We start from the raw sequence: 20,813 nt of genomic DNA, 5'->3' as shown, positions 1-20,813 counted from the left end.
CTACTCAATTCTTTTCAATCAGTATTTTTAACCAGGGGGTAAAGCGCCGTATTTTAGCCGTAATTCGCTGTCAAATACCATAAATTACCGCATGTTACGGTAAAATGCCGTAAATTGCAGTAGAAGTATTATACGGCAAAATGCGGTAAATTACCGCAATTCATATTCGCCAGGGATAGCCAAGTAGAGACTTTATTCATACAGCTATAAGAATCTATCGGATTTTTTAAGCAGAGTAGTACCATTAACTTAAAAAAATTGAACTTAATAAAAAAAAGTAATCTTTGGTGTCATGTCGTATCAATTAATAGAAATATGTAGGATTATAAAATTCAGCTGACGTTGCCTTGATCTACACACGCGTGTACTAATTAATTAAATACACATGTGCAGTCAGAGATTTTGGTCATGTTAATAAGGCAGCTAAATTCCCAGTGACGTCATAAGAGAAAAGTGATAGATAAGTTATTGGCTTGAATTATTGAGTAGGGATATACTCCGCCCATTTCACTAAAATTCATTGGTTTAATATAAAAATTAGTGTTTTAATATATATTACACCACTCTTTTGACCAATCAGAAAGCTGTATTTTTATATAAAATTTTATAAGGCTGCCTTCAGCCAGTTAGCGGCGTATTCTTCGGAATAAGTAACATAAAATAAATGAAATAGTAATGAGTGTAAATGTAGCAGACATCAGACAAATTTCAAATTATAAATAAATAGAGTTAATGATTTAAAAAATAATATTTCGAAAAAATGCACTTATTAATTAAAAAATTTTATTTTATTAATTATTTAGTCTATTAATTAATACTTTTAAATTTGTCTGCTACATTGACACTCATAAAAAAGTATCGATGGCAAAAATAAATAAAAATTACCAATAATTTACATGCTAATATCGATAATGATTTCCCTGATTAAACAACTGAATTCGATCGAATTAAACAGAATTAGATTTTTAATTCTATTCAATTCAGATTAATTCTGTTAATCCGGTACCTAACTTGAAAATTAACTCTGTCTAATTAGGCAGGAAAACCAGAATTTGTCAAAATTAAAACGAATTTAAATAATTCTATTCGGTTTAATTCTAATTAATTCAAAAATAATTCTCCAATTTCTGGTTCTGAATCCGAATTGAACTGAATTAAAACGAATTTGAAATTTTTAAATCGTTTTTATTCTGTTTAATTCAAATTAAAATTTTCAATTCAGTTCAATTCTGTTTTGCGGAATTCGCCAGAATATAACAGAATTAAAATTTTTAATTCGGTCGAATTCAGTTGTTTAATCAGGGCTGCGTTTGAGGGATGAAAAAAAATTAGACAAACTCAAACGTAGAATGTGAATATAAAAAAAAAGATTTAAAATAAAATAACATTATTATGATGATTATGTTAAACTTTAATGATTGTTAAATTAAATTAAAAAATAATAATAATATTATTAATAATAAATTAATTAATTAATTAAGTGGATGTTATACAGTTATAAATAAAAAATATATATATGTATGTATATATATAAAAATAATTATATACTGGCAAAATGTCGGCAATTTATTAGGAACAACAAAACTTTAATATATTCATCTTTTTAAAAATCCTGCCAGAGCCCACATATATATATTATAATTAAGTCGCAGTTGCCGTTTTTAGGTGCAATTAATTCATTATTATTATCATTTATTTACAAATTATAATTTAATTACGCTAATAGTTCTGCATGTTGTTTTCATTTTAATTAATCATTTATTTAGTTTTTTTTAATTATTATTTTCTGTCTACTTTTTCAGTCTTAGATTGCTTTTGCCAAAAAAAAATCACACTGTTTCTTTTAATTATTATTATTATTATGCTTTTCTGTACATAGCAGATTATGTAAAAGATTTGTTGTCGTTTTTGTTTTTTTATTTTAAATTATTATCGAGAGAACACCCGGCGAAAGGATGCGACGTTAATTTAAAATTTCCAATTCCTTAAAAAAAACTTTACAGTTTTTTAAAAAATTAATTAATTTACTTACTCTTTTAAAAAACTTAATTAATGTAATGGTAAATTGTATTTAAAATGTCACAGCATAATTAATCAATTAAAATTGCATACACGAACGGTAGCATAAATAAAATTAAAAAAATAATTAGCACAGATAAAATTTATCATTTAATCTTAATACGACTTTCTTCCTTTCTTTATTTTATATATTTATATTTATATATATTTATAAAATTAATAATTTGCTCTAGTGTATTATTAAAAAAGATGCGTTATTGATAAAAGATCGGAAAAAGTATAAAATAATCCTTTCCCCGCAGTTAAACTCTCTTACACAGTAGTCTATCTACACACATCTATTCATTTATTATTAAATGTGATGCCAAAAAGTATGTAAAATGTTAAAAGCTATATAAAAAACGTGTATCTTTGATTCTCAGTTTAATTTCAGACTGTCCCTGTATCATAAATTATTTTTAAAAAACGTTTTAAATAAAATTTATATTTTAAACTAGTGTTATATTTATCTAGTTCTTCCTTTTTATTTTTTTTAAATATTTTTAATATTTTTTAATTAAGGTAAAAGCCTCTATACCCGCTCACTTTTCATTGGAGTGAGATTAAATCACTCAGTATAAATTAATAAATAAAATGAAAAACCAGATTTTTTTTTTTTAGTTATTTTTTGAAGTTTCGAGTATTAGAATAAAATTTAAGTTTGAAGAATAATCTTGATAATTAATTATTATTAATTTTTTAAATAAGCTCCTTGAGTGTACCCATAGTCGCTCACTAAAAGTTGTCATGTACCATTATTCGACCAACACATGGCCCTATAGTCGCTCAAAGACAATATCAATTAAACTATGATAAGTTTATTGATTTGGACAAATAATTTATAAATTATACTACTTTATTCTTTCATAATATAAAATTTCATGAATTTTAAAAATGTATTTAATAAGATATAGTTATAACAATTTGAAAAAAATTTGACGTGCCCTAAATTTAATCTAACGAATGAACGTTAAACATGGTGGCCACAGATTTTTGAAATGGAAATTCTCTGAGTTTTCCAGGCATTCCAGTCAAACAATTCGAAAATTCCCTGACTATGTGAAGTAATATTAAATCATTGGAAATATTTATTTAATTTAAAATAAAATGGTATAAGTCAGTTTAATCAATAATTAATCATTGTCGTTAAATGAAACTTTCTTTTATTATTTGTCAATGTTCATTGTTTTTTTTTTATTTATTAAATGAATAATTTTTTATTTTTGATTTGAAATCCATATTTTTATATAACTTACTCTATAATAAAATATAAATAAATTTTTCATTTTCACTAGAATAAATTTCATAAATAATAATGTTTCATAGAATATTAATAAAGTATTAATGAAGTACGCGAATAATAAATATAGTGAAACTTATTAGTTCATTACTTATGTATACATTTAATGTTTTTAGTTTTTTGACTTGTCAATATGGATGTTAATAGCTTGAAGATCCTGGCGATTGGTTTCTACTAAGACTTTTTTTTCTAACAGCCTTGATAATTCTAACTGCTTCATTTTTTCGCTATTGGAATCAATTTCTACTAATTTTTTTTCCAGATGGTTTTACAACCGCATTCGCGCCGCGTCACTTTTTGAACAGTTTTGACAGAAAACTAAATTTGTCGGATTTTTTCAGTCAAAAGAAAGAAAGTGAAAATTTTTCCAGCTTTGTGACGAAATTCCCTGACATTTCCCTGACTTTCCAGTATATTTATAGTTCCCCATTTCCAGGTTTTCCAGAAATGTGGCCACCATAGTTAAAGTAAAAAATGCCCGGCTTTGCGCGATTTTGAAAACAGTAATTTAAATTTATAATCTATTATAAAATAATTTGATACATGATATTTAAATATATGTAAATTCACAAATAATTATTTATAAAAATTATAAAAAAACGCATTAAACAGTTAAAGTGAGCGACTAATGACTGAGCTTGTATAGGGGCTTTTACCTCACTTTTATTATTTAATTATATAAATTTTTATTTAATTGCACACCCCGTAATATTTAATACACTTCATTTATTACATAGAGAGTAATTATAAAAATTTTTCATATCGTATTGATTAATAATTTATTTTTTAGTATAAAAAAAATCAAAATTTCTTGTGTAAATGTGATGTCTGTTGGTCTTGTACGTATATCTGTTACTCTTAACATTTTATATTTTCATTTATTATATTAATATTATTATTATCATTATTATATATTTAATATATCATATATTTTATTTAATAATACTCGAATTGCTTTTTCTTTATGTTTCAATTTGTACAAAAAAAATTATTCTTTACATTTTTTTAGCTAAAGTGCATAACTTCGAACATTCATTATTAATTTTAATCATCAGTCATTTTAAGATATTGGTTTTTTTTTTTTTTTTAAGCATTTTTTTTATACAATGGATTTAAAAAATGAAGTTTTGATTTTAAATTTTAAAAATAAATAATTTAAAAGTACGGGGTGCGCATTATTTTATTTATAAATGATTTAACTTTTGACAGAACCATGATTATTATTTATAATAAAATCCCTCAAAGATTAATTAAATTTTTTTTAATGGAATTTTTCCATCGCTTTACACCAATTCAACTAAAATAATATTAATTTTAATAATAATATCAATTATTATAATAATAATAACATTAATAATAATAATAATATCAATTATTTTAATTATAATAATTATAATAATATAATTTAAAAATTATATGTACAATTCGTAGTTGCCATTATGGAATACTCATACTATTTATTCCAATAAACTGACATATAAATTCAGATAAATCATTTTTAAATAGCTTCTTTTTACAAAATTACATTACAAATATCAGATAGAAACATATATATGTTACCTATCTGCCTAACCACATGTACATCATTTTTTTTTTTTTCTAACATTAAAGTTACACGATGGCGTATTTGTTCTTTCATTCTTACTCAGTGTTTTTTTGTTAATTTTCATTTTTTTCTCCATTATTTTATCATATTATATTTATATATTCTCCAATTACCACTAATATATTAATAAGATAGTGTACAATTTTGTGTATAAATAATTATTGCCATAGTGAAATGGAAAAAAAAAAAAATAAATAAATAGTCTGATAATTGCGGTTGGAATAAACGTTAAATTAAAAGTCAATCCAAATGTTTTAGTGAAAGACATTGTGGTGGCTACAACCGTATTATCATCCTTGGTTACTACAAATAATTTTTATCATCAATAACTTTTTTTGTAACGTGATAAATACACGATAAAAACATAATTGTGTGGTAATATTATTTAACTCTTAATGAATGTTCAACATACTTTATTTTTCGAGGAGGGTCACGAGCCCAGTATACTACGAACCGCTTGATCAAGTACTGAGTCTTTAGATTCACTAGTCTGGGCAGTACTACCACTTGCACTGCCAGTTGCCGTCGAACTGGAGGGCATTTTTTTGAGATTCAAAATACTATCGATAGCAGATTGAACTTGAGCTGTGATATCATCATGCTCGAGAATGTTAGTGGTGTCAACGTCACCGGATAACACGGGGGGCAATTGAACTTGAGAATGAAATGCTAACTCGTCAAGACTGTCAGCATCTTCGAGTAAATCACGTTCAAGTTCTGTCGCACTGCTGCACCAACGTCGATCTAAACCCATCGATGAGTCCGATTCAAATATGTTCTTTAAATTACTCGCACTTTGAACACTCACCGCACTACTGGTATTTGTTGTACGGCTTTCGCCGTTATTTCGCGTTCTTTCCATTCTCGATGGTCTAATAATTGTACCAGTTACACTAGCACTACCACCAGTACCACCAGCACTTATGTTCATGTTTTTACACTTTGAGGAATCCCCGGTTGATGGATAGACTCCTAGTTCCTTTTGGATCTCAAGCCACTCGTCGTAATCACCGCTCGTACTACTCGATGGCTTTATATTCAACTTGGAATCTGTATCGATACTAGAAAAATCGTCCTCGAGTTCTTTCTTAACGGAAATATTTGATAACGACGGTAGTGTTTTTCCCTCATCCATTGAATCTGCTTCTACTTTTGGAAATATTGGCTTTTCTTCCTTCTTCAACTCTTCTACAAATATTATCATAAATTTTATTATTGTAAAATGAAAAATATGGAAATAAAAGGGTTAGAACTGAAAGAGAGTGAGTGACAATTTTTAAAAACTGATATCGCGTAACTATTTCAAAAAGGACATATTTTTATACGCCCTTTTGGATTTAGGAAACTCGAAGCCAAAAGGACGTTTAATTTTTTTTTTCATCGACAATCGTTTTGGGCTGCGTAACATTTGACCCGCGACAAAATAGCCGTGATAAAATAATTGCAAGCCAAAATATCTATAAATAAGATACTAATAGATGTGGAATATCATAAAATATCAAAAAGATAATTAAATAATTGTGTGAAATTAACGAAATGTGATCAAATTTAAAAAAATAATACAGACTTGTAATGGTATTGTGCCATTTTTCCACGGATTTTGTGCGTGTAAGTACAAAAATATGTAAATACACAAGCTTGCAATAATATTGTGCCCTTTTATCGCATATTTTTTTTTTATTTCGATTATTTTACCATTAAAATCAATCAGAAATCTATTTTTTTAAAAGCTTGACATTGAAATGAAAATAACTAGAAAACAATGCGGAATTTCGAAAAACTTTATTCGTAATAATTTGTAAGGAATAAAATTATCTACAAAAAAAATTCTATGACATTTTGTGATGAGACTGATAGTTTCGCCGGAAACGTGAAAAGATCTCAAAATTTACTGTAAATTTGACTTTAAGCTTAAATAACTTTTGAACAGATGGATTTATCAAAAAATGATAAGAGACTTTTTTTGTAGAGCGTTCAATTTTCTACAAAAAGATTTATTGCGCATAAAAATCCATTGATTGGTTTGTGAGCTAGAAAATTCTAAAAATAAATTTTTTTTTTCCCGTGTTATTTAAATGGAAAATAGAAAAATGGATTGAGGCAAACTTTAATATTTTTATTAAGAGTTCGAATTGGTACCAAAATTTTTATTTCTAGTTATACTTTCAATTTTTGAATACCATTGCTTTAAGTACTCGACACCAACCAGCGTAAAAATTGTGTCACTCATACCCTTTTAGTTCTGACTCCTAAAATAAAATAACAATAATGAGTATAATACTTACCATTGGCCTTAGTTTCATCATTTACAAAGATCCGATCAATCATCATCAGTTCCGACGTTCTGACTTCCCGCTATTAATAAAAAAAAGATTAATTAAATAACATAAACTCAGTTGATTGCTCAGTGATAATATCAAATCGATAAAATAATATTAAGTAACAGAATACATACCATACTGTCCATCAGTAGAAGATAGGTGTACTTATTGACCATTGAATTAAATTTATTAAGTAAATGTTTAGCTGTCTCCTCAAATATTTCATCAGCTTTAGCAAGATCCTTAGCACTCAGTACTTGTTCATTCAAGCAATGATAGTTGAGAAGCCTCTGACAGGCATTGTGCTTATCAAGGAAAGGAGTATTTACATCTGGATTTGTCGCACCACTTTGATCTATTTTCAACTGTTTTTCAATCATATCACTGCGATTAACTTGACGACAAATAGGACTCGTCGCTGGTCTTTTAACGCCTTGTTTAGGACTGACAGCCGGTGTACCCGTAGGACTTTGAATTTTATTATTATTATTATTATTACTATTATTACTATTACTATTATTATTAGTATTACAGGAAATATTAATAGGACTTTGAATTCTCTGATTAATCGTGGGTACTCTGGGTGAAGTCGCTGGTGGTGAAGTTTGTACTTGTACCTGAACCGGTGATAATAATTCTTGTTTGATAGAACTTATTAACTGAATGTCTGGTTTAATGTCAGGTGGGTCTGTTTGACATTGAGTTGATTGCTGTTGTATTGAAACTTGCTGTTGAGTAGCTTGTGGTACTGCAACAGTTGGTGCAATACTTTGTATTGGCGGGGTCGGAGCACTTGTTGATGGAAAATTAGGTGCGATTGACGCGGACGGACTTACTAGCTGATTATTATTAATTTGATAGAATTTCTGTGGCTGTTTATTATTACTTGCAGGGGGATGTAGACTAGTACTTGATATATTCGGCATACTCTGTCCAACTACATTACTTATCACTGGGACTGGGGTATGATTATTATTATTATTATTATTATTATTATTATTATTATTATTATTATTATTATTACTATTGTTGTTACTATTATTACTGTTACTATTATTATTATTATTACCACTACTGCTAGCGAGATCTTTAATATTTGAATTAACACACGGGGTATTTATCGTCGCAGGAATAGTTGTCGTGTTGTGTGTTTGAGTTTGAACTGTTGACGTTGGAGTTTTAACAGCAGAAAGTGGTTGTGCGATTGAAAATACCGTTGGCGATGATATACTAGAATGTGATGTTGTTTCTGTTCCTGTTGGAATGGTTAATGATGGCGCACTTACCACTTTACCACTGGCAACTATTTTATCATGCTCTTGATAAAGTTTTGTAAGTACGGATTGATCATTCTGTGTTATTGGCTTTGACTTTAAAATTGTTTGAATTTGGGTCTGAATATTTCGCAGCATTTGTTGTTTCTGTAGAGGTAATTGTATGTATCTAGGAGCCCTTTGGGTGACTGGTCCGTTTGTTGACAAAGCCGCTGGAGTGCCAGATGATGTAACTCTATTACCAGTAGTCTGATTATCACTTTTGGTATTTGTACTTTGAGGTGTTGTTGTTTGAACAACAACTTTGTTTATTACGTCAGCTTTGACACTTGTAGTTGACGTTGTTGCGGTGGTAATTGTCGTTGATGTGACAGCAGTCATTGATGGACGTGAGACAGTAACGGTCTTAATTCCTTGCATTGTGTATCCGGTATTTTGGGGTTGAGAAGCAGAAACAGAAGCGGCCGCTGCAGCAGCAGCAGCTGCTGCGGCGGTAGTTTTACGTTTCACAACTTTTGTTTTCTTGGCTGTTATTGGTGTTGTGATCGGTGTCTGCTGTTGATTTATTTGTTGATTGTTTGAAAGATTTCTAATTTGCTGTTGGTTAAGATTATCAATAAATTGAGTCGGAAAACCGGAATTTTGAATTTGAATTTGATGAGGCATTTGCGAAGGCGCTGCTTGTACAACAATATTTTGAATATTATTTTGTATCGTTGGTGCACCACCAGAACTATTAACAATTATTTGACTTGTTGGTGTATTTATTTGAACACCTTGAAGATTTTGGGATGAATCTGTATCACCGATAACTATTTTTTGAGTTTGATTTTGATTTGTCACCTGTTGCGTTGTATTCAATTGATTAGCTGCCAATAATTGTTGAAATGATTGTTGATTTATAAGCTGCATTTGACCGTTTGGATGAGCTATCAATATTTGGTCATTTGGATTTAAGTTACTTAGAGCATGAACTATTTCTGGTGTTATTTTTGGTGCATTAAAAATATTCGTTGCAGGTGAATTGAGCATATCTACATTTTGAATTTCTTGTTTAGGTTGTTCGTTTGTTGTTGTTGTTACATTCACTAAATGTGGATCACTTGAAAAAAATATATTTTGCTGTTGTACACTAGGTTGGGAATGGATTATTTTTTGACCATCACATTGAAGTGGATTATTACCACAAGAAATATTTGTTGTTCCGATTATTTTTTGTTGATGTTGCTGCTGATGTTGTTGTTGTAAATTAAAATTAACCAAATTTGTTAAAACTGATTGTTGATGCTGTTGCTGTTGTTGTTGTTGTTGCTGCTGCTGCTGTTGTTGCTGCTGCTGTTGTTGCTGCTGCTGTTGCTGCTGCTGTTGCTGCTGCTGCTGTTGCTGCTGCTGCTGTTGCTGTTGATGCTGTAATGCTTCGGCCATTTCCTGATTGCGTTGAGTTTCCATCAATCCATGAATACTTTGATCAACATTTTGAATATTAGGAGTCAAAATATTGATCCCTTGTTGTTGATGAATATTATCATTAGACTGAAGAATCTGCATTGGCTGGGAATTATTGGATGGATTTTGATGCACTAAATTCATTGAATTGTGTTGTACACCAGAGACTGTAATCTTATGAAGATTTTGTTCAAGCACCCGCTGGACATTCAACGATTGAATAGTTTGGGTAGAAATTTGTTGTAAATTTTGTTGATTTATTTGCTCATTAGTTTGCTGTTGAGTTTGATGTTTTTCATGTTGATTTTTGTGCTGTAAAACAGTGCGAGCATTTTTCACAACATGAACAGTGCGATTTACTACAGTATTTCCTTGACCAATTTGTACTTGTTGACCAACTTGTTGACCAGCTTGTTGCTGTGATTTAATAACATTCTGCCTAATATTTGTATTGCCAGCTGTGTTCTGCATCACTGACTGTGTTGTTGTTTTCTTCATAGAAGAAGTATTTATCACAGTCTGTTGTCCAACGTTGCTTTGCTGATTAATCATTTTTCCAGATTGTTGTTGTTCACTAAATAAATTACATCCGGACTTTGGAGACATGGGTCCAACAGCAATATGAATGCCTGCATTTGATAACTGTACCCCTGCATTAAGTGATTGGATATTTTTGGTAATTTGTGAGGCTTGTAAACTATTTACTGACGATGTCGATGATGACGATGACGATGTGACAACTCCAGATTCAATATTCCTCTGATTGACAGCATTCAATGTTGTGTTACCAGACTGAGGTACATTAGATGAATTGTGAGTGTAAGTAACTTTGCTACCAACATTTATTTGAGAAGAATTAGACATTGAAGTTGCTGTCGGTGTTGATGTAGAATTTATAACTTGATTAAATGTTTGATTGATGTTTGAACTTGAAGTTTTAATGATATTTTTATGTCTATTTATTGGAGGTGGAGTCGCCGGCTCTTGAGATTGAACGTTTTGTTGGGCTAGTGTTTGTGCGTGACCAAGAAGTTGTGATATTATTTGTGAATTTTGACTATTGCCTTGGGTAAGAGATCGTATCAATGCTTGAGCAGTTGCTTGATCTAGTTCAGGTTGATTGGGTTCTGGTGTATGATGCAGTACGACTCTACCGTCTTCACCAACAGCCAACCGAAGATGACCGGAGATAGTACTTTGTACTGGCATCTGTAATTGTGCTACCAATTGACTGCCACCAAAATTATCCGTCGTCGGAGGAGTTTGAATATTTGGTGTGTTAACTGGAGAAGGATGAGTTAGATTTTGGGTACTGTTAGACATCTGTGGATGCGGAGATAGTTGACCTAAATGTTGTACTGCAGGTTGTTCAACATTTATCTGTGACGGTGGCTCCGATTCTAACGTAGTGTCTGTATCGAACATATCATCGTCATCACCAATTCCTGATATTTTCATTATGCTCGCAAGATCAAGTTTGGGCGGGTCTTCATCTTTTTTCTTAGCTTTCTTTTTTTTCTTAGCCTTCTTCTTGGGCGGTGGCAATAAATTTTGATCAACGACTGTCGTTTGTTGTTTCTGCGCTGCGCTTGATAGATGATTACTCGTATTTGATGAGCTAACTTGGTTCATTTGAGACTGAGGGCTCTGTACCATGGCATTTTGTATCACAATTGAGTTGCTATTTGCTGTATTTGCTGGATAATATGAAACAAAAATAAAATAATAATAATAATTACTGGTTATTATATAAAATGTATAATAGGGTGGTCGTTAAAAATTCAATTTTCTCACGACCAATGAAAAGCTTTTTTTTAGTGAAAAAATACCTGGGGAATTTGGTTGTTTCTTTTTAAGTAAAAAGAACGTGTGCCTCAGATCAAAGTTCATTTTTCGATACAATCGCGGTTTTTTTTAAATATCTCATTAAATATGCAGATTAAAGGAAAAAATTACAGGAACAATTTTGTAGGAAATTAAATTCTTGATAAAAAAGGTCATACTCATTTTTTTTATAAAATATGTATTTATGAAGATAAAAGCCCCTATACCCGCTCAGTACCATTAGCCGCTCACTTTAGCTGTTTAAGGCGTTTTTTATAATTTTTATAAAAAAAAATTACAACTAAAAATATTATTATTGATAAATAATTATTTGTGAATATAAATATATTAAAATATCATGTATCCAATTATTTTATAATAGATTATAAATTTAAATTAAATGACTGTTTTCAAAATCGCGCAAAGCCGGGCATTTTTTACTTTAACGTTCATTCGTTAGATTAAATTTAGGGTACGTCAAATTTTTTTCGAATTGTTATAACTATATCTTATTAAATACATTTTTTAAATTCATGAAATTTAATATTATGAAAGAATAAAGTAGTATAATTTATAAATTATTTGTCCAAATCAATAAACTTATCGTAGTTTAATTGATATTGTCTTGGAGCGACTATAGGGCCATGTGTTGGTCGAGTAATGGTACATGACAACTTTTAGTGAGCGACTATGGGTACACTCAAGGAGCTTATTTAAAAAATTGATAATAATTAATTATCAAGATTATTCTTCAAACTTAAATTTTATTCTAATACTCGAAACTTCAAAAAATAACTATAAAAAAAAATCTGGTTTTTCATTTTATTTATTAATTTATATTGAGTGATTTAATCTCACTCCAATGAAAAGTGAGCGGGTATAGGGGCTTTTACTTTATATATAAACTATAACAAGCATTAATTATTGATATGTTATAAGATATAAAGTTGTCTATATTTAAGAAAAACCGTTATTTTAAACATTCGTAATCCTTGAAATGCTCAATTGATAAGATCTAAAAAAGTTTTTTTAAAATATCTTCATAAATACACATTTTATAAAAAAAATGAACATGACCTTTTTTGTTAAAAATTTAATTTCCTACAACATTGTTCCTATGAGTTTTTCCTTTAATCTGCATATTTCATGAGATATTTAAAAAAAACCGCTTTGGTATTGAAAAATGAACTTTGATCGTCCTGCGGCACGTGTTTTTTTTACTTGAAAAGAAAAAACGAAATTTCTCAGGTATTTTTTCACTAAAAAGAAGCTTTTTATGGGGCGCTTGAGAAAATTTGATTTTCAACGACCACCCTAATGTATAATGTTGATATTTTTAAATTAAAATTACCGGGTGCGGGACTCGTGGGAGTATGCCTAAGTACGGGAGGAGCTGGTGATGAGAAACCATTTGGAACGGCAAAGAATGTCGGCGTAAGTCCTTGCAACTGCATACCTTGTGCTGTGACAACTCTTACAAGCTGTTGCTGAGTCAGCTATAAATTAAAAACTCGTCAATAAATATAATTGTTCCCTGATTAATTAAAAAAGTAAATAAATAAAATAAATATTGGATAGCGCATTTGATGATAATTATTAAGCGATGATTGTGTAGATGAAAACGTTCAATTGCATAAATTACAAACGTTAATGATGATAAAAAATGGACAATGAGTGAAACCATCACCTGTGCAGTATGCGTTTGCTGCTGAGCATTAGCTGGTGCTCGGAGTATTAATTGAACGCCGCCGGGTTGTTGCTGCACAATAACAGGTCCAGATGACGGCAAAACCTATGTACCAAACCCAATGATAAAACCTTTATCAGCACCCATGATTTTTTTAAGTTCGATTATTATTTTGTTATTGACAGGAGGTTCAATAAGCTTGTGAGTGTTAAGCAATTTTGACATGGTGGCCACAGATATTGGAGATTTAAATTCCCTGACTTTTCCAGGTATTCCAGTCAAATGATTCAAAAATTCTCTGACTATGTGTCATAATATTAAATCATTGGAAATATTTATTTAATTTAAAATAAAATGGCATAAGTCAGTTTAATCAATAATTGATCATTGTCGTTAAATGAAACTTTTTTTTATTATTTGTCAATGTTCATTGTTTTTTTTTAATTTATTAAATGAATAATTTTTTATTTTTGATTTGAAATCCATATTTTTATATAATAACTTACTCTATAATAAAATATAAATAAATTTTTCATTTTCACTAGAATAAATTTCATAAATAAGAATATTTCATAGAATATTAATAAAGTATTAATGAAGTAAGGTAAAAGCCCCTATACCCGCTCACTTTTCATTGGAGTAAAATTAAATCACTCAATATAAATTAATAAATAAAATGAAAAACCAGATTTTTTTTTATAGTTATTTTTTGAAGTTTCGAGTATTAGAATAAAATTTAAGTTTGAAGAATAATCTTGATAATGAATTATTATCAATTTTTTAAATAAGCTCCTTGAGTGTACCCATAGTCGCTCACTAAAAGTTGTCATGTACCATTACTCGACCAACACATGGCCCTATAGTCGCTCAAAGACAATATCAATTAAACTATGATAAGTTTATTGATTTGGACAAATAATTTATAAATTATACTACTTTATTTTTTCATAATATAAAATTTCATGAATTTTAAAAATGTATTTAATAAGATTTAGTTATAACAATTCGAAAAAAATTTGACGTACCCTAAATTTAATCTAACGAATGAACGTTAAAGTAAAAAATGCCCGGCTTTGCGCGATTTTGAAAACAGTCATTTAATTTAAATTTATAATCTATTATAAAATAATTTGATACATGATATTTTAATATATTTAGATTCACAAATAATTATTTATCAATAATAATATTTTTAGTTGTAATTTTTTTTTATAAAAATTATAAAAAAACGCCTTAAACAGTTAAAGTAAGCGACCAATGGTACTGAGCAAGTATAGGGGCTTTTACCTTACGCGAATAATAAATATAGTGAAACTTATTAGTTCATTCCGTACGTATACATTTAATGTTTTTAGTTTTTTAACTTGTCAATATGGATGTTAAGAGCTTGAAGATCCTGGTGATTGGTTTCTACTAAGACTTTTTTTTTCTAACAGCCTTGATAATTCTAACTGCTTCATTTCTCCGCTATTGGAATTAATTTCTACTAATTTTTTTTCGATGGTTTTACAACCGCATTCGCGCCGCGTCACTTTTTCAACAGTTTTGACAGAAAACTAAATTTGTCGGATTTTTTCAGTCAAAAGAAAGAAAGTGAAAATTTTTCCAGCTTTGTGACGAAATTCCCTGACATTTCCCTGACTTCTCCAGTAAATTTATAATTCCCTGACTTCTCCAGTATATTTATAATTCCTTGACATTTCCAGGTTTTCCATAAATGTGGCCACCATGCCTTGAGTATCGGAGTATCAAGTGAAGGAATATTTACATACAACCGGACAGGGTTTGTTAAAAGAGGATTAATATGATGACCATGATGATAATAATGGCAATGGTGTTATTGTTAAATTGGGTAATGATTGCGTGTATTTACAAATGAGTTATTTCAAATTAAAAATTGCAATTACCTGATTTAATAAAAGACCTTGTGCTGTAGGTATCATTGTAGCTGTCGCATTTGGATTTTGTTGAGGACTAGCTAACACTAATTGTGGTTGTGTTTGCTGTGTCACCTATTTATTTTAAATAGTATAAATATAAATAACTAGAACTAGTAATCAATAATAATATATAATAGTATTTTACAATAAAGAGAATTAGAGTTCTGTAGTAAAAATAAAAATAAGTAATAATAGTTGAATAAATTACTTGATTAGTAATAGTCGTTGTCACTCGTTGTTTTTGTTGGGTTGAAACTCCTTGTTGATTGGGAGGCTTGGGTAATATTTGCGGCGGCTGCTTGGCAGGCTTTGCCGTAGCTATTTGAATCTGTTGATTGCCAAAAAGATGCGTTCGTGTGACTAATTGAGATGAGGCTTGTTGGTAACCCTGTGGTGTACCAATTATTTGCAGCACTTGCATTCCTTGTTGAAGTATCGGTGTATTAGGCCTAACTACCGGCGGCCCTGGACTTCCACCAGGTGCAGGACTTCTATTATTTAATGTTGTATTTGATCCTAAATGATGAGGACTTTTAGCGGGTGGATATGGACTCGGTGCTGGACTCTGTATCTGTCCTACGCTCATTGGACTCTGCATTGGACTCTGAAGTTGCATACTGAAATTGCTATTTGATGTTGCTACCGGGCTCGGACTGTTTCTGTTTGATTGGATGGAATTTGACGCCGGACTACGCAATAAAACCCGATTAGGACTTGGGCTCGGTGTTGGTGGTGCGATATTTGATGCTGGACTTTTAAGTGGCATTGAAAATGGGCTTCCTGGTGAACTAATATTTTGAGTTTGGATATTTTGCACAGTTTTAACAGTATTGGACGTTTGATTATTACCAGATATATTTATTGAACCGCCTAAATTTGAATTGGGAGCTTGTGAAAATTGTCGTTGTGTTTGAAAACCAGTATTATGTGATGTACCAATTCCAGAAATATGACTTAATGTATTTATCGGATCATTGACAGTTGAAAAATGTGATACATTTGTTGCTGATACATTTGGCTGGTTTGTATGCATAACTCCTAAATGTATACTTTGATTATGGTTTAAATTTGAAGACTGATTAGCACTTGCTGTTGTTGACAATATTGGAGTATTTGATGTACTCGTGTATACATTTGAACTGAGAGCTAAATTTGAACTATGAGATATTGATACACCACTTGAATTTGAATGCTGTATTGCTGAACTAGGTACTTGATTAACACTTGAGCCAACAATATGAGGTGCAATACTCTGTATACTTTGTATTGTTTGAAATGGAAAATTAGTATTACAGGAACTCAAACTGCTGGGTGTAATTCCGGCTAACACATTAAGTGATCTGTTGAAATTTTGGTTTATGCTCGATGATGATGTGTTATGACTTGAATTTAAATTATTCAAATTAGATAAACCAGAATTATTTTCTCCAACATTTGCATTTAAAGTTGTAAAATTTTGATTTAGGTTTGGATTTAAACCAGAGTTTATGTTAGAGAGCCCCGAACTTAATGTAGATGAATTAAGAGTATTTAACCGATTAATACCTGAATTAATGGCATTAATATCCTGCGCAAGACCAGCTAATCCATTGCTAATACTGTTGGAAGGTAAATTTGAATTCAAAGTTGAATTCAATGCATTCAATGTATTTATGTCCGTATTTACAGTCGCTATACCCTGATTAATGTTGGGTAGTCCAATATTGAGCAGAGGATTAGACGTTGTTATAACATTTGAAGTTAATGATGTAAGACTGGTATTTAATAATGACAGTGGCAATCCCATATTAAGGCCCACCCCAAAAGTGGGGCCGGCCGGGGGTAGGCCCATACCAGTCCCCGAGGAGTTTATGGTATTTTGATTCAGTTGGCTCAACTGATTTAAATAAACTATGTGATTTCCAGTCGCCGAAGCGTTTGTTTGATCTTGTCCATTGTTTGATGATTGTTGCAGTGCAAATGTCAATGGCTGTCCAGTTGAATTTTGTGCCTGTAATTGTTGTAGTTGCTGCAGCTGTTGATGGGTAAAAACAGCCACTGAATTACCGCGTCTTGTTGTCGGGGAAGTTGTAGAGGATACAGAGTCCCCGAGGAGAGGGCGTGTCTGAGGCTGCTGCATGCCCACGCAGCACCTCGTAATCCTAGGTAGCGAACAGCCACCTTTTCAGCAAATTTTATTCTCCTCCGAAATGGATATTTTATACCTGAGAATTACAATACAACATACCTGTCTTTAGTGCCATAAATTATACCGTTTTAAATTTCCAGATGTTTAACTTTGAGCTTTAAATAGAGTCAACTTGTCGTAAGCTATTTAAAGTGAGATTCATCAAGTTTAACATCCATTGACCACCGTACTTATATATTTTAAATAAATATTTAGTCAGTACTTATTACTTACCTTCAATGTTAAGTTAATTTGTTTATTAATTTAGTTTATTTGTGTTTGCGTTGCGGCGCCACTCAACGCGTCTGCGACCCACGTCGCCTGTTCCTGACATTCATGTAATTTTATTATTTTACCTCAACATCAATCATACAATAATCATTGTTTAATTTTTACCACAATTATCACCATGTCCAGTAGTTAATATCGACTCAATACCTTCAAATTCACTCGATATTTTTATCACTAGCCATGTGTAATCTGTAGTCTTGATATATTTTTTTTTAATATCTTCTACAGTGAACTTTTTATCCATTGAAAATATGAGAACAGACGTTAATTATTGCCTATATTTATTTGTGTCCATTAGTCCTTTTTTTTTCTTCTATTACTTTTGCAAGCAATATATATGATATGACTTTCCCAAATATATGTCATGTGGCCTACGAGCCTATCCTAAATCTAAAACTGCGAAGTAATTTGCTGACATTGTTTGATTGTTTAATTATCAATAAGTCTTTGCATCACTTTTTCTTTATATTTTGGCATTTGATTCTCGGCCTCTCCGGATTATTTCTTATCAATTGTTCCTTTTTTTTTTTTATTCAATATTCATCTTGATTCTGAAACAGTAAATAATATAGATTTTTATTATCGCTTATCTTCATCCTTAGACTGTACTTTTAAACTTCTTAAAATTTTCATAATGGAAGTTAATGAGGGACAAAAGGTAAAAGGTCGTAAGGTTCTTTTAGATCTTAATCTTGATCTTAAATAAATACAAAAAAAACTAGGGAAAGTAGCAGCATGTCTACAAGTATTTTAAAATTTTAAATGACAGTAAAGTTGGCGGACATCAAATTTTAAAATTTCAAAGTAAAATAAATTTTTTTTTTTTAATTTAATTGTTCAATTTTTTGTATGTAATTCAAAAATTGTCTGCTAAATTTACACTCATAGAAGATGATTCTGAAGTTAACCGTCGAATAATTTTTGGATTTTTATAAAATCTGAATTATAAAAAAAAAAATTTTGAAAAATTGCACTTATAGTTTATTAAATTTTCTACGTGCATATTTTTGGTTTCTTTTTTTTTTTATTTTAAAAGATCAAAAACGAAATTCGAAAATTGACGATTGCTTGCTAACTTCAGGATCATTCATAGAATTTATTTTTTTTACTGAAGTGAGGAGACAATTCAAAAATTTTTGATTTTTTTCAACAATTAAATTTGAATAAAAAAAAACTAAAAATATTCACATGCAAAAAATTTAAAAGACCAAGTGCAATTTTTTCAAATATTTTTTTTATTTATTGATTTTTAAAAATTATTAGACGTCGGCTAATTTGAGTCATAACAAATTTAGGAAAAAAAAATGTAGAATGGAATAAATAATAAAATGAATATTGTTGATGAAAATGACTAGATCAACACAGTATGTTGACATAAATAATTGCAGTGATGATAAATAATAAAGAAAATGAAAGAAAGATAAATAATTAAATGAATTGATGAGTTATAATTTGAATTAGAGACAGTAGAGTTAAAATAAAGATATTTATTATAAAAAAATAGACATCTGGAAGATTATTTTGAGGTTATAATAAAGGAAATGAGTATGTGATAGTTCGCGTACGTGTATTATAACACGGTCCACAATTACCAACACAAGCAAAAGGAGCATCAGCTACTGGACCTAGAGCAGTGCGGCGCGCGGTTACACACAACAAAAGCACAAGTGACAAGGCGTAAACAAAAGAAAATCCCGCTCAGTTACACTAATATATATGATAAATAATTAATAAATATATTGGTAACACTAAATTTTTCAATACTTTTATAAAAAATGATATAGATGCTAATAGCGTCGCAACGTTAAATCATCAATATTACCTCCGCGAACGCGCGTTTAGCCACCCGTGTTGTTGCCTTGGTGTATTAATTTACACACTATATTATTTATATTTATTTACACTTAAATCCTCAATGTGGTTTATTGTTGTAACACTGTTAATTATTAAATACACCACGTACACAATAATCTATTTGGTAATAATAACTTGACAGACAGTAGAATTTTCGTATCACGACAGTTCCGTATACGCGTTTCGCTGTAAGGTGGCAACGGCCATAATATATTTTACAATTTCGCCAATATTATGCGTTGATATATTTCTATAATATCGTACCTATATTAAAGTCCCTATTATTACTTTCTAGTTATTTTTATTTATCATTACCTTTGATAGATTGCGCGTAACTTTATTGCGCAAATTGGTTTTTTATTTTATTGATAGATGGCGGGACCTTTAAATACTTTAGTTCTACAGTTTTTGAATTCAAATAATGAATAATAATATGATCCTGATGTTAGCAGACATTTAAAAATTTTTGAATTTTCGTTTTTTAATAAATCAACTGCAAAAAAATAATATAAAAATATGCACATGTAGAAAATTTTAAAAACTACAGGTGCAATTTTTTCAAATAATTTTTTTAAATTTTTTATCGTCTAAAAAAAAATCCAAAAATTATTAGACGTCTGCTAACTTCAGTATCATATAATAATGACAATAAAGTTAGCAGACATTTAAAAATTTTTTGATTTTTTTTAACAAAAAAATAAATATTAAAAAAAATATTTTGAAAAATTGCACGTATAGTTTATGAAATTTCCGACATGTGCATTTTTTTGGAAATATTTTTTTTTCATTATTTATCTGTTAAAAATAATTTTTTTTAATTTTAAATGTCTGCTAATTTTACTATCATAAATAATAATAATTATTGTTATCATTAATATTTATTATTATTGTTAATATTAACGATCCTGAAGTTAGCAGACAATTAAAAATTTTTGGATTTTATTTTGAACATTTAAATTTCAAAAAAAAAAAAAAAATCAAAAAATGCACATGTAGAAAATTCAAAAAACTACAGGTGCAATTTTTTCAAATTTTTTTTTTTTAT

The 20,813-nt window shown here is 29.7% G+C and overlaps 1 protein-coding gene across 4 annotated transcripts; it reads right to left on the bottom strand.

Moving 5' to 3' along the window:
- Nucleotides 1-1,373: 1,373 nt before the first annotated feature.
- Nucleotides 1,374-19,959, bottom strand: LOC130670792 (putative mediator of RNA polymerase II transcription subunit 26). Of its 4 annotated transcripts, XM_057474321.1 has the most exons (10): nt 19,737-19,959; nt 17,858-18,465; nt 15,665-17,660; nt 15,424-15,528; nt 13,517-13,621; nt 13,181-13,325; nt 7,420-11,702; nt 7,250-7,319; nt 5,377-6,152; nt 1,374-5,267 (listed from the first exon to the last, which is right to left on the bottom strand). In XM_057474321.1, exons 3-9 carry the CDS (start codon nt 17,573-17,575, stop codon nt 5,395-5,397), a joined length of 7,377 nt encoding a protein of 2,458 aa, XP_057330304.1. In that variant the 5' UTR covers nt 17,576-17,660; nt 17,858-18,465; nt 19,737-19,959; the 3' UTR covers nt 1,374-5,267; nt 5,377-5,394. The 4 variants fall into 4 exon arrangements, with proteins under 4 accessions (XP_057330304.1, XP_057330302.1, XP_057330301.1 ...); XM_057474319.1 differs by having other exon boundaries at nt 1,374-6,152; nt 19,507-19,959; XM_057474318.1 differs by having other exon boundaries at nt 1,374-6,152.
- Nucleotides 19,960-20,813: the final 854 nt, after the last annotated feature.

Source organism: Microplitis mediator, chromosome 7 (assembly GCF_029852145.1).
Source record: "Microplitis mediator isolate UGA2020A chromosome 7, iyMicMedi2.1, whole genome shotgun sequence".
NCBI lineage: Eukaryota > Metazoa > Arthropoda > Insecta > Hymenoptera > Braconidae > Microplitis > Microplitis mediator.
This window is presented reverse-complemented; position numbering and strand designations above follow the sequence as displayed.

Coding starts and splice junctions, on each gene's coding strand:
- LOC130670792 (XM_057474319.1), bottom strand. CDS start 17,575: ATGCAGCAGCCTCAGACACGCCCTCTCCTCGGGGACTCTGTATCCTCT. Junction 13,622..15,423: donor AAGGTCTTTTATTAAATCAG/GTAATTGCAATT, acceptor TTTGGTACATAG/GTTTTGCCGTCATCTGGACC. Junction 6,153..7,249: donor TGATGAAACTAAGGCCAATG/GTAAGTATTATA, acceptor TAATATTTGTAG/AAGAGTTGAAGAAGGAAGAA.